We start from the raw sequence: 13,433 nt of genomic DNA on the forward strand, positions 1-13,433 counted from the left end.
CTTGTTGGGAAACATTCACAACACTGCCTGTAGCCCAGGAGAAGCAGGAATGTTCCACCAAGTTTACATTCAGGTGATTAGCTGACTCCATCCCACTGGCCTCTAGATTGTTCAAATCCCTTTCCCAAGGTATCTGAATTACTTCTGCTCCATATCCTGGCTGTCACCCTGTGCAACTCTTAGTCTGGCTGGCTACAGCAGGGAAACTTCTTGGACAATTAAAGCAGGTCCTGCCTTTAATTTTGTCTGAAGGGCCTGAAGAAAACCACACTCTTCTGGGTTTACAAGTTGCAAGTGGTCCTTCAACAACCCACCACCTCACCATCCCTGGTCCCCACTTCTCCCTTTTCACTTTGTAATTATTATCCCTGTGTAAGTATCAAAAAACATTTATATCTAAAACCATGCAATTAAATGACCAAAACATTGAAGTTAATACCTCGTGGTAAAGAGCATGCAGGGTGCATTACTAACTTCAGTATTTCCACAATCAATAGCAGCAATTTGAATATCTTCATGATAAGAAATTATTCTGTGTAAATGAAAAGTGCACCACCTATTAATTTAAACCAAATACCTCCAATTTCATTACAAGTTTAATCTGCTTAGCTTATAACAATGAAATCAGCCTTGGAGGCTAATGCTGCTTATGTTGGCAACTTTTGTTAAGAAGTTGAAGAGCTTTTTTTGTCCTTTTCCTTAAATGTTAGTCCTTCCCAGTTTATCAAAGCACATTTCTCTATTATACCACCCTGTCCTCAAAAGTATTGAGCACCACCAATATTGAGTTAACTCATACTATTGAATTGCTTAATTTTTTTTTCTTAGTAAAACATATAACCTTACACAATAAAAGAAGATTGGCTACTCTTGAGTTGCATTCAGGTTTTCACCAAAACAAGAAGGAAGAAGATTTAGGCTTATGTATTTAGAGGTTATGTTGAAGTATTATGTATTTTGATGTTGGTTAAGTACACTCTTGTGAAAACTCATTTATAATTCAAAAGAGTTGCAGTGCAGTATGATACAGAAAACAATTCTACAAAGTTCACAAATGCTATTAATAGATAATGTTGACAAATCATAGTTTTCTCGTTTAGTTTCATGTTATGGTTAGATAAGTTTATACACATCTCCATTTAGGTTGTACTGTTTCATTACTGAACTTTAATAGCACAAACCAGTCCTTCCCATAAAAGGAATAATTTCTTTATCACCCTTATAATGCATTACATATTCAGTGAAGATATATTTTATTTAAATAAACTTTATATACAATATGTGCTGCAAGAAAGAAAAATCTACAGGTTCAATGATGGTTTCATGCATTGGCTGTCTTTGAATATAAAATGAGGGTCTTTAGAACATGGAGAATGTTGCATTTCCACGCCAATGGATGTTAAAATGTGGCTCCCGTTAAATAAAATCTTTATTTTCAATCACCACATGGAAGGCTCATCATACCTGAAATAGAAACAAAATATGAGTAAGTGCAACTGCTAACATTTCTAATATGAAATCAAGGACATATTTAACATTCAAAGGATTTTATTCTGACTGCTGGTCTTATTTTCTTGTCTTTCACAAATAAAAGACTCAGCTGGAGGTATTTATTCAGGTGACAACTTGGTACCACTTCTACTCTATTTGACTCAGTACCACACTTATCCAGACAAATGTTTGCATCACCAATTTAGTTAATAATTTCTTTAGTGAAGGGCAAATGAACTTCAATTTTTAGATGAAAACTTCGTTAAATGCACGGCATTATAATAAGGTGATCTCTACTGAATTGCAGAGCAGGCTTAAAAGGCAAAGTGATAATTTTTTGCTTCTATCTCTTATGTCCTTGTTGCACTTTCAATTCTAAACTAATTACAGGATCATTTGTAAAACTAAACACAATGGTGGTTACTGCAATGTTCGATTTGTAAAAAATCTTTTGAGGCTTTTCATCTTTTCCTTTCATGCTAGAAAAGTGTCATTGATGCACCACTTAATCTGTTCAGTTCCAACATCACTCACCACTACCACCCCACCCTAACCTCCCGCCAGCACCCCAACCTCAAACTTGAGGCTCAACAGTTGGATCATACTCTGGTAGAATAGAATTTAATCTGAACTTCTGGTCATGTATCAAATTCAAAGTATAATTTGACCCACTTAAGCAAAACATCTACCATTCTTGATACCGTTCTTATTGTTACTTTGAGTTTTGCTTAATAGTTAGAACATCATACCAGTTAGAACATCAAACATAAATTTAAATCTCTTTTTCCAGCAACCAACTAAGCTTTGGTGTTAATTTTCTTGCACATTCCTTTTACTTTAAAATCCATGTACCAATGGAAACGTAACAAATCATTAATAAAAAGTTCTCTGGACTGATCATTACCCTGGGCTTCAGAAATTGCTGTTAGATATTTGCATGTAGTGGCTGTAATGTAAAAAAACAACTGAACCTCTGATGGAATTTCTCATCAATTCTTAGATGATTGAAAATACCATTATTTAAATATGTGCCTTCAACCTAGACTAAACTAATTAAATTTAATGATGCTGCAGAAGTCAATTAATGCATGCCACCCCCATCTATCAAATTGCGCATCTGGTGCTGTCACTGGTGAATTGCTTTAAACTGTACACTGCTATCATGAAAAGCTGTGGTGTTACATAAAAAACTCTTGCCATGTATATTTACCTGTATTTAGGAAAACTTTCTGAGTTGTCCCTCAGCAGCAGATCAGTGATCAGAGCCTCAGGGCTAGATCTCTTTCCATACCTGTTGTAAACAAATAACCAAAACATTAAGCAATTACCATGTTTGTTCAGTTCATTCATTCTGCAAATATTTAAATATACTTCTTTTTTAAAGAAGTGGACCACGCATGTCAAGCAAATTCTGATATACAAACACTACATTAGAAAGTACTTCTGAATCATACGATCACATCTCATGTTTTCTTTAGATTGCAAACATGCTAATAATCATGTTTCCTTCATGCTTTTTAATATGGTGGTGATAGACACAGCTTCCCTAAAAGCTGCTTCAACTGTGAGCTTTTATAACATTCATTCAGTTTAAGAAAAGCACGATTAAATGAACCAAAGTCAGAAATAAAAACAAATAGTGCACAGGAAGTCAATCAGAATTCGAAAGTTAGATATTTCCCGTACAACACTACACCAGAACTGGCTAGGAATTATCCATTTCATGAATTGGTCCATGGTCAAGAAGTGCCTCACCTGAAACATCACCTTTTTTTTCTATAAATGGTGAAAAGCTAGGAAAAGTGGATGTTAAAATAATTTAGGAATATATATTTTACTGGCCAGATGTAAAACGAAACAAAAAGGCTAAAATAATGTTAGCCATGTATTTACACAGTTAGAATATGAAGGGGACGAAAGGGGAGGAAATTGAGTTCCAGGTATACAAACCCCTGGTTACATCACATTTAGGATGCTGTGTACAACTCTGGACATCAAGAGAAGATACACTGATATTAGAAAGATCTCAGTACAGACTCACTGGACTATTATCTGCTCTGTAAAATACATAGACTTTCAAGCACAAAAAGGTGACTTAGTCCAAATGTTCCATGCCAGTGTCTGTGTTCCGTTCTTGCCTTTTCTTGTTTTTCCTCATCTAACTATCAATATAACCTTGTATTTACATTTATGGAGAAGACAGGTATGTACTCATAGCATTTCCCTCAACTACTCCTGGTAAGAATAAGTTCCAAATGCTCACCGAGTACATCCTGGGTACTGTTTGTTCTGAATTTCCTATTTGATTTATCAGTGATGAACTTCTAAAATGGCCTCTAGTTTATCTCTGTACTCTAAACGAAAATGTTTTCTATGTGTCTTATCTATCAGTACAGTCGCCCCTCACCTTCTCTTTTGAAGAAAACAGTGACCCAGCCTGTCTATTCTTTAATGATTGATATAACTTTGCTTTCTGGTGTCATCCTTGTAAACCATTTTGCAAAATCTCCAGCACTCACCATTATTACATTTGAGATTGTTTTATTAAATAAATTTAAGTTACATAAACAGGTTTTTATTCCCTGGAATTTGGGTTGATTAGGTTTTGGGGATTTTGAAAGGAAATTATTTGGTAGATAGATTTTTCTTCTCCCCTCTAATGTAGTTTGCATCAAAGAATGTAATCTTTAAATCAGAGCCAGGCCATTCGGGAAAGATGTTAGGAAATACTTCTTCATCCAAAGGAAAATATGAAACTCTGTCCCACAAAGAACAGCAGATTTTAGCTTAATTAATAGTTTGAAACATGAGCTTGATAGATTTTTGCTAGCTAAACATATTAAGGGATATGGTGCCAAGAAAAGTGCTTGGAATTAGGATTCATGTCAGCTGTCATTTCAAGGAAAGTTAGAACTGACTTGATAAGCTTAATAGTGTACGCCAGTTTTCTACCTTGCATCCAGATTGTCGGAAAAAAGCTGAAAATTTATAAGAAGCTGATATTAAATTATAACTGCAGTTTCTCAACACTATTCATTATCTGCCCCAGGTCTGGTTTATTCAGATTCAACAAAGTCAAAGAACTAAAGTTGTACACATCTAAAAGGGCTTTATCAAAGTAAGTGTCTCAGGCAATGAAAACTTTATTATGTAGTATCAAGGATTCAGATCTATGTTTGTTTTATATGTGGCATCTACTTTATATTAGCTTCAATCACATATTAGGAGGGCCCCATTTCTGCAAATGGCAGCACTAGGTGTGTGCATGCACGTGAATGCACATATTTCACCTTTGTGACTCCAATATCTTTTTCAGGCAAGGATTTCACTTTTGGATGCATACTGCTTTGCTGAATTGCATTCTGCCTCAAGCTATTAAAAAGTGTAAACAGTATGTTGCAAAAACATGGAAAGGATGTACATGTCTTCCTCATTGTCTAAAGTTCTCAAAACCGTTGAGGGCTGTAGATCAGAGATCTGTATTGACATTACTGCTGTTTCTAATTCATAACAATTACTTGGATTCAAAACTAAATACAAATTAGTCATGGAGTCTAGGACACCAAGGGAATCAAAAGAAGATAACTCAAAATATCAGAAGGAGTTAGAGAAAATATATATACATGTGACTTGGACAATGGCAGCTTACATTTGAAAAGTAAAATACTGAACATGAGTTGGGAGAGAAGTTGACAGTGACACATATTCCACAAATAGGGTTAAAAATTTATGGGTGAAATTAATATAGATCTCATGTGATGGTAGACTCGCTGCAAGGTAAAATTGGTTGATGTCAGTAGCACAAAATAGAAAAGAAAATTGACATTGTGTAAGCAAGCTGTTAATTCATTATTAGCCCATTTTGCACTATTACTGTTGACTGATTTCACCCTCAACATACACAACCACTGAAAAGAGTGACAAATATTGAATACCACAAGAACAATAGAAAATGAATTAGACAAGGCCATAATCACACTGTACAGTGCTCAGGTCAAACCACATCTTGACTCCCAGTTCTGATGAAAAGTTTTCAATCCAAAACCTTAACATTTGTTTGCTGGTCTATGGTGCTGCCTGACTGGCTGAGGTCTCTAGCATTTTTGGTTTTATTCCAACACTGTTGGGTCCAGTTCTGTTCAATGAAACACGGAGACAAGTGAATGCTGGAGGCAATGCAAAACACAGGCACAAAGCTGATCCCTAGTGCCGAAGGTCAGGTATCCTGAAAGCAGATGTGTTAGGGATAATCTAATGGGAAAGATAGAGCTAGATTTTTAAAACAAATTAATTGTGAATGCAGAACAATTGGATGCAGGTTTAAGCTAGTGAAAGGACTGATATTCAAAAACATTTATTTCCACAGGTGATCAAGACATTGAATGGGCATTCAGATACTCAGGGATGAAAACCATAGAATCATTTCATAATTGAATGCTATGTGGAGAGCCTGTAGTGTCATTAAAACCTCATACATGTTATTATCTTGTAATGTATTTCTTTCAGGACAGAAAGAAGCAACACCTACGTCTTAACATAAAGAACATTTAGCACATTCTCCCCAGAAAAATGATAAATCAGTTAAGTTCAAAATGACAATGTGATACATTGAAAATGCTTGGCATATTCAGAACAGCACTTGGGCAGTTGGAAACTTTTCAAATTGATTACACTTTCACTGCTGGTGATGTGGGCTTTGGTTCTTGTCGGTTATGTTATACTGTCAGCTGATGGTAAGATCACTGGTGGAACCTGTCTCCTTGTTTTTCTCGTTGCATATCTCTCAGAATTATATTGAGTAAATAACAAGTCATTTCCAATTAGTGAGCCAAGCGATTTGTGGATAGCAAAGGTCAAGGCAAGTTAATTTAAATACTTTTTGCACTAAACCACAGGTAACTGGAATTCTAAGTTATGTAAGCAATTTCAATAGTTGAAAATCACTAATGGAGAGATAGTAGGAACTGCCAATGCTGGAGAATCTGAGATAACAAGGTGTAGAGCTGGATGAACACAGCAGGCCAAGCAGCATCGGAGGAGCAGGAAAGCTGACGTTTCGGGTCTGGATCCTTCTTCACAAAATCCATTTTCTGAAGAAGGGTCCAGATCTGAAAAGTCAGCCTTCCTGCTCCTCCGATGCTGCTTGGCCTGCTGTGTTCATCCAGCTCTACACCTTGTAATCACTAAAGCAGCTTGTTTTTGCTAGAGTATTAATAATTATTTTAAAAGAGCCTGTTCATGACTTCAGCAGGGCATTATACTATGTGTTGTTAGTTTCTTAAAGCAAACATTAGTGGAAATGATGAACTAGCCAATGGACAATAAACAAGTGAAGTGGGATCACAATTTTATTCCCTGGGAATAATCCACATTGTGATTTCCTATTTATTTTGTAACTAAGAAAAAACACTATCCATATTTTCTCTTCTTTTAGGAAAGGAACAAAGAGATTTAAGGGTTACAGTCAGAGATTTGAGCACAGAAAGAGGTCCTTTGGCCCATCTTGTCCATGCCAATCATCAAGCACCAATCTATTCTAACTCCATTTTACACTATGTGGCCTGCAGCCTTGTATGCTATGGCATTTCAAGTATTCATCTAAATACTTCTTAAATATTATGATGGTTCCTGTCTCTAACATCTTTTCAGACAGTGAGATATGAATACCAATCAAGCTCTGGGTGAAAAAACCTTTCCTCAAATCCCTTCTAAATCCACTATCTCTTACCTTAAAGCTATGCTTCTGCTTACTGATCCTTCTACTAAAAGGAAAAAATTCTTCCTACCTACCCTCTAATTTTAGACACCTTAATCAGATCCCTCCCTCACCTTTCTCTGCTCTAAGAAAAACAACCAGCAGCCTATTTGGTCTGTCTTCATAGCTGAAATGTCTGAGCTCAAACAATGAGTTCACACGCACGAATCATGGAAAATGGAAGGACAATTTGGTAAAGCCACGAGAAGAAATGTAATATAGGATATTGGCTTTAAGATAAAGGCACAGTACTAAAGCAAGAAAATTATTGCAAACCTCTTATAAGTTGCTACCCTGTCCAATTCTGGGAATCATTCTTTAGGAAGGTGCCAAGCTCTCGAAAAGGGTGTAGCCGAGATTTAACAGAATGATACCAGGGATGAGGGAATAAAACATTAGTTTTGTTCCCATTAGAGAGAGATTAATACTGGGAAATTATGAAAGATTTTGATATAGTAAATACAGAGAAACTAAAAGGTGCACTCTGGTTACCAATCTGGCTTTCAAAGACAAAGTGGTAAATAAAAATTGCCAGGATAGAAGATTAGCAGATTTTGTTTTAATAACAGCAAATGTGTGTAGATTTGGAATCTGCTCCCCAAATTTGTGGTGGAAACAGTGTGAATTGTAACTGAAGGTAATTGGACCCAAACTTGAAAGGAAATCAGTAAAATGAGCTCTGAGGGAAGAGTTGGGCTGTGCGCAATTTAGGCAGCTCTTTATGGAAGTGGGTAAGGTATGATTTGTTAAATGGCCTGCTTTTCCCTTTAGTTAGGTATGGAAATGCGGCAGAGGTGGTCATCTTCCACGTCACATCTAATCCAGTTTCCCCTCAATAGGCTGACAATCTACCCTCAAGGTCAAAAATCACACAACACCAAGTTATAGATCAACAGGTTTATTTTAAGACACCAGCATTCGCAGTCTCACTCCTTCCTCAGGTGTCAGGGAAAGGAGGAGTGAGACTGCGAAAGCTTCTGTCTTCACATCACCTCCACATCAAAACTGCGTTTGCTTTGACAAATTGCGTTGCGTAATAGCAAAGAATCGATCAAGTCTTCTGCCAAGGTACAGATTATAATAGTTTTCAGAGCTGCCCCGCGCCCTGATCAAAACCCTGCAAATAAACTTACTTCGCTGTATAGAAACCATACCCACTAATACCCTTGGTTTGCATTGTTAAAACACGAATAACATAAATCTTAATTTGCCCTGTACCCCTTTTGTAAAAATGTTTAATTTTAAATTCATGAGCACCGCACATTTACTATTCGACATTGTTAAAACAGCCAGAGGAGTCCATATGACGCCTTCGCTAAACCAATAATACTTTCGTGGGGAGAGATAGTAGGAACTGCAGATGCTGGAGAATCTGAGATAACAAGGTGTAGAGCTGATACTTCCATGATTCTTCAGAAGGGTCTAGGCCCGAAACGTCAGCCTTCCGGCTCCTCTGATGCTGCTTGGCCTGCTGTGTTCATCCAGCTCTACACCTTGTTATCTCAGATTCACCAGCATCGGTTCCTACTATCTCCATCTCAGTTTGATCGCTAGGTGGCAATGTGTGATAAATCCCACTCCGCCGGCCACTGAAGTGTGCATCAATAATGAGAACATTAACTGGACGGAGAACAGTGAGGGGTTTAGGGGCCGGGTGACATGGTAAAGTGACAGTAAACGGCTGATGAGTCACAGATCTGAAACGTTAACTCCATTTCTCTCTCCGCACAGATGCTATCAGCCCTGCTGCATTTTTTAAAGCAATTTCCTCTCATTTCAGATTTTCAACATCCGCACTGTGTTGCTTTTGCGAAATTAAATCAATTTGCATCGGCTTCAATTTGCCTTTCAGATCTTGTGTCAACTTTCACGTCTTTTCAAACACAAAACCAGCAAAACAGGCTTCATTCTCTTTTCAGTGGAGATTAAAAATCACCACTTTCTCTTCTCTCAAGCCCGCACCCCCTTCTCTTCCTCACACACGCAGCCAACCCAAGTACAAAGCGGTGCTTATCTCACTTGTTGCTCGGAATCTTTGGAAATGACATGCCATTTGCTCGCTGTCCATGGACTGCGCTTCAGAAGTGACACGCTGAACGGGCTGGGTGGTTATTGTTGCCTTTGGTCCTGCAATGAATGTTGGCGTAGTCGCTCCGGTACAACCTGGCTGCTACAGAGCAAACATCCCACCTCTCAATCTCAATAATAAAAGTCGTGGTGCGCGCGTTTGCTGTTTTTATGCTTTCCAATAGCAATACACTGCGGAGTAACTTTCTGCCACCTTCAATTGCCATTACAGACAAACATGTATTTAATGAAAATGACACCCAACAGCCCAACTCTTGACAGTTCGGCCACATTTTTGGGTATATTTCATTAAAGAAAATGAACTTGGAAGCAAGAGTTTATTAGGAACTATGGCGGTCTAACGAATTTCCTTTTGGACTTGCTCCCATTGAGGCGGAAGGCCTGCAGCCCATCTAGAGCAGCCAAACATTCAGACTGGAACCAGTAGGCATTTTACCCACTGTATCCTCTTGGTCAAAGCAACAGAAAGGCAAAATTCAATTGCATCTCATTTGAGACTAGGAAACCGATTCCCTGAAAGTTACCAGTACAGAACAAAGCTTAGACAAAGCCACTCAGGCGGCGTTACTGCGTTCACTCTGTGTAAAGTGTTGTCCAATGTTATTAGTTATATCTCGTCTGTTGTTGTCTATAATTGTATAGTATAGGTCGCTGGAATTGGCTAATATCGACATTTCTAGACTCCAGCAAAAGATTTGATTGACTCAGACTCCACTTATAATGGGCATCAAGATGCTGTATATCTAGCCACTGAAGAATCCGGTGCAATTAGTCTTGCCCTTAAACTGGGACAGCGTTCTGCAACTTAATACATTAAGTGGAGCTTCTCTGGGCTCACATCAATTCATTAAATAATGTTAAAATCAAATCCACAACTCTCTTACATCGGAGAATTAACACAAATTATTTCACAGGAGTTCTGATCTCAGGAACATTACCGGATATTAACCGATAACGTTTGCTGCTTTAATGAGGACAGCTACATTCAAATTGCAGTTTTTTAAATGGAAATGCTCCTAGATTCCACTTCATAATTGTTATGTATTTATACCATAAACATCAAGACGTCTGCTGCAATAACCCATAGTATTTTGTACAGATTTTTTTTAAAAAAAGAGACGGCATTGCAAGTTATCTGGTTCCTAATTGGATCCAGCTCTACCATTCCGGGGTCGGAGCATGGAGGTGAGAACCTAAGAACTGGGAGCAGGAGTAGGCCATCTGGCTCCTCGCGCCTGCCCTGCCATTCAATAAGATCATGGCTGATCTTTTTGAGACTCAGCTCCACTTACCCGCCCGCATACCATAACCCTTCATTCCTTTACTGTTCAAAAATTTATCTAGCCTTGTCTTAAACACATTCAGCGAGGTAGCTTCAACCGCTTCACTGGGCAGGGAATTCCACAGATTCACAACCCTTTGGGTGAAGAAGTTCCTCCTGACCTCAGTCCTACATCTGTTTTCCTTTATTTTGAGGCTATGCCCTCTAGTCCTAGTTTCACCTGCTAGTGGAAACAACCTCCCTGGCTCCACCTTATGTTTCTATAAGATCTCCGCTCATTCTTCTGAATTCCAATGAGTATAATCCCAGCCTACTCAGTCTGTCCTCATAATCCAACCCTCTCAACCGAGTGAATCTCCTCTGCATCACCCCCCCCCCCCGCCCCCCCACCCCCCCCCATCCCTTCTCAAGTAACGAGACCAAAACTGCACACAGTACTCCAGGTGTGGCCTCACCAGGACCCTATACAGCTGCAGCATAGTCTCCCTGTTTTTAAACTCCATCCCTCTAGCAAAGATAGAGACTAAACCGGATGAAGTGGTAAAGTTGCAGTGGGCCATTTGAACAGTCATCAATCAGCACTGAGCCCATTTATGCTCTATCTCTCAGGGTGAGATGTTAAACATGTTGAAAACCCATATTGGTTATTAGCAGCTAACTTATGAAATAATATTTATAGAAAATACAGAAATTGAAACGTTTTGACTCCATGTGGTGTGTCCTACACTGTCTTGGCACCTATTTTTTTTTCCCCTTGCTTCTTTTGCGTTGGATTTGACCTAAACGTTAAAGGAACGAACTGCCAGCAACACCCGGGTTCATGTCCACCAAACGCAATTGGATGTGATTGGATGGGGATCATGCAGTCTCACCTCTGCCTGGTAATGAGGTTAATGTAGTGCCTCAATGCGGAGTAGTATTTAGCCAAGTCCTCAGCAGGAGCACCTTCTCCGGGGTTGTCCGGCTTGGACGGGTAAGCCTCGGCAAAAGTTCCTATGCAGATCAGCAAGCAAAATGCAAAGGTGGACACTCCCAGCCAAAACTTCATGTTGCCCTGCATCTGGAAGGAATAAAAGTAGACTAAGCAGAGCATTTTCCAGACAAGCTACCATTTCTGATACACGGACATAAAAAAATTCATTCAGTTCTTAAGCTGGAGAGAAATGTAACGGTTGACACTCCCCAGCGTTACAAAACATTGCCCAAAGTGCTGCCGCTTACCAGAACAATCACTGTAGGGGTCTTTCACAGACACGCAGTGACACAAGTCGCTATGTGCAGAGAAATTAAAAACAAATTCAGATTGCCTGCTCATAGCGATTAGAGCAATTCTCCCAAAACGCATCTACACACAAGCTAGCCCCCATTTTTAACATTCTGCATTGCAGCTGATAACGCAGTGGGGTTTATTTTCATTTTCGCTCGATGTCAGTTATGCTCTATTCATTAACCTTTGGCTAAGCTGTTTGATATCGATGCAAGAAACTTTTTTGTTGTGTAACGTTCACTGCTACGTAAGATAAAAGATTTATTTAAACAGTTTGAAAATCACCAAGCGACTCATTTATTTTAAGTTGCATCCAGCCATCCAAAATCACAAACTAGATCGATTTACACCAATGTTTTCTTGTAGAATATTTTCCACATATACCATACGCAATCTATACATTACACAAAGACTCTGCCCCGGTTAGACAATTCGATTTGGTGTTACTCCTGCTCCAGGTTCATGTTACTCACGTTTCAGGTCAGCAGACGGTCGGAGGAAGCTGTTGGGAACCAGACAAGGAGCTGTCGCTGTTCTCTGTGCGTCTCTGGCTGGTCGCCGTCTTTTTGAGTCTGAGAAGCTATTGACAAGTCATGCTTTTTATGTGTTCTCTTGGTGGAATTGAGGGAGGTTCCTGGTCACGCTTAATTGACCAGAATTCGTTATCACATTCCTGCAAAGGCGAAACGACGTCAGCAGCGGCGGTACAGGAGCCCTGTCACTAACGTGCTGATGTATGACTGATAACAGTGATTGCTTCCCTCCAACTCAAAGGAAACTTTCTGTCCTATCTACCGTGACCTCTTCCTCCTTTAATATCCCAAGGGAGAATTCGCGGTACAATCGCATTTAAAGGAAACTTTAACAATTCTCAGTTATTATCTATTAATAACTGCACTTAGGCTGCAAGCCTTCTCTTGCCTTAGACTGAGATAAGACTAAATTGCTTCGTGGCTGACGCTGTATATTTTGCTGGTCTGTGTATAAAACATAAAACCATTCATCTGGGAGCTCACAGCCCCTGCAATATGTCCAGTGTAAGTTTCTAAATGATTTGTACGTATTTCTCTACATTTCTACACCCTGTTGTATTCTGCTTTTATGTTTCACGATTGTCAGGAACACCGATTTTCATAAAACATATAACGGGTGCATGTTTAAAACGAACCGATCCTTATAACAATTTGTTTAATAATGTTTCTGATTTGTGGGCCACTGCAAATTGCTCTACTGAAGGACCTTTAACCCTTCAATCAGTTCAAAATATTCAAATATATACCAGAAGATCTTTGAAAATAAATAAATCCTTGAAGTAGTTCGAGACCCTCGGAAGAGCCCCAGCACTGTACTTACAGTCTAGGAAGTTGTATTCTGTTGGTCTAAATACGAGAAGTGCAGTTCTCTTATTGGTAAAATAACCTTTTTGGTTGGATTTTCAAACTGCCTTATTTTTAAAACTTATTTACATAGACAATCAATTTTTTTTCAATTTAAATGAAAAGGAGGATGCACTGCAGTTCTCCCAAGAAGTGGCTTTGGCTAATTGTGAG

General features: G+C 38.8%; 1 protein-coding gene across 1 annotated transcript; it reads right to left on the minus strand.

The window, feature by feature from the left end:
* Window positions 1-923: 923 nt before the first annotated feature.
* npy (neuropeptide Y) lies at window positions 924-12,486 on the minus strand. Its single transcript, XM_048606438.1, has 4 exons — window positions 12,357-12,486; window positions 11,489-11,676; window positions 2,702-2,782; window positions 924-1,464 (listed from the first exon to the last, which is right to left on the minus strand). The coding sequence occupies exons 2-4, from the start codon at window positions 11,674-11,676 to the stop codon at window positions 1,440-1,442; spliced, it is 294 nt and encodes a 97-aa protein (XP_048462395.1). The 5' UTR covers window positions 12,357-12,486; the 3' UTR covers window positions 924-1,439.
* Between the last annotated feature and the right edge of the window lie 947 nt (window positions 12,487-13,433).

Source organism: Rhincodon typus, chromosome 2, assembly GCF_021869965.1.
Source record: "Rhincodon typus isolate 14 chromosome 2, sRhiTyp1.1, whole genome shotgun sequence".
Classification (NCBI taxonomy): domain Eukaryota; kingdom Metazoa; phylum Chordata; class Chondrichthyes; order Orectolobiformes; family Rhincodontidae; genus Rhincodon; species Rhincodon typus.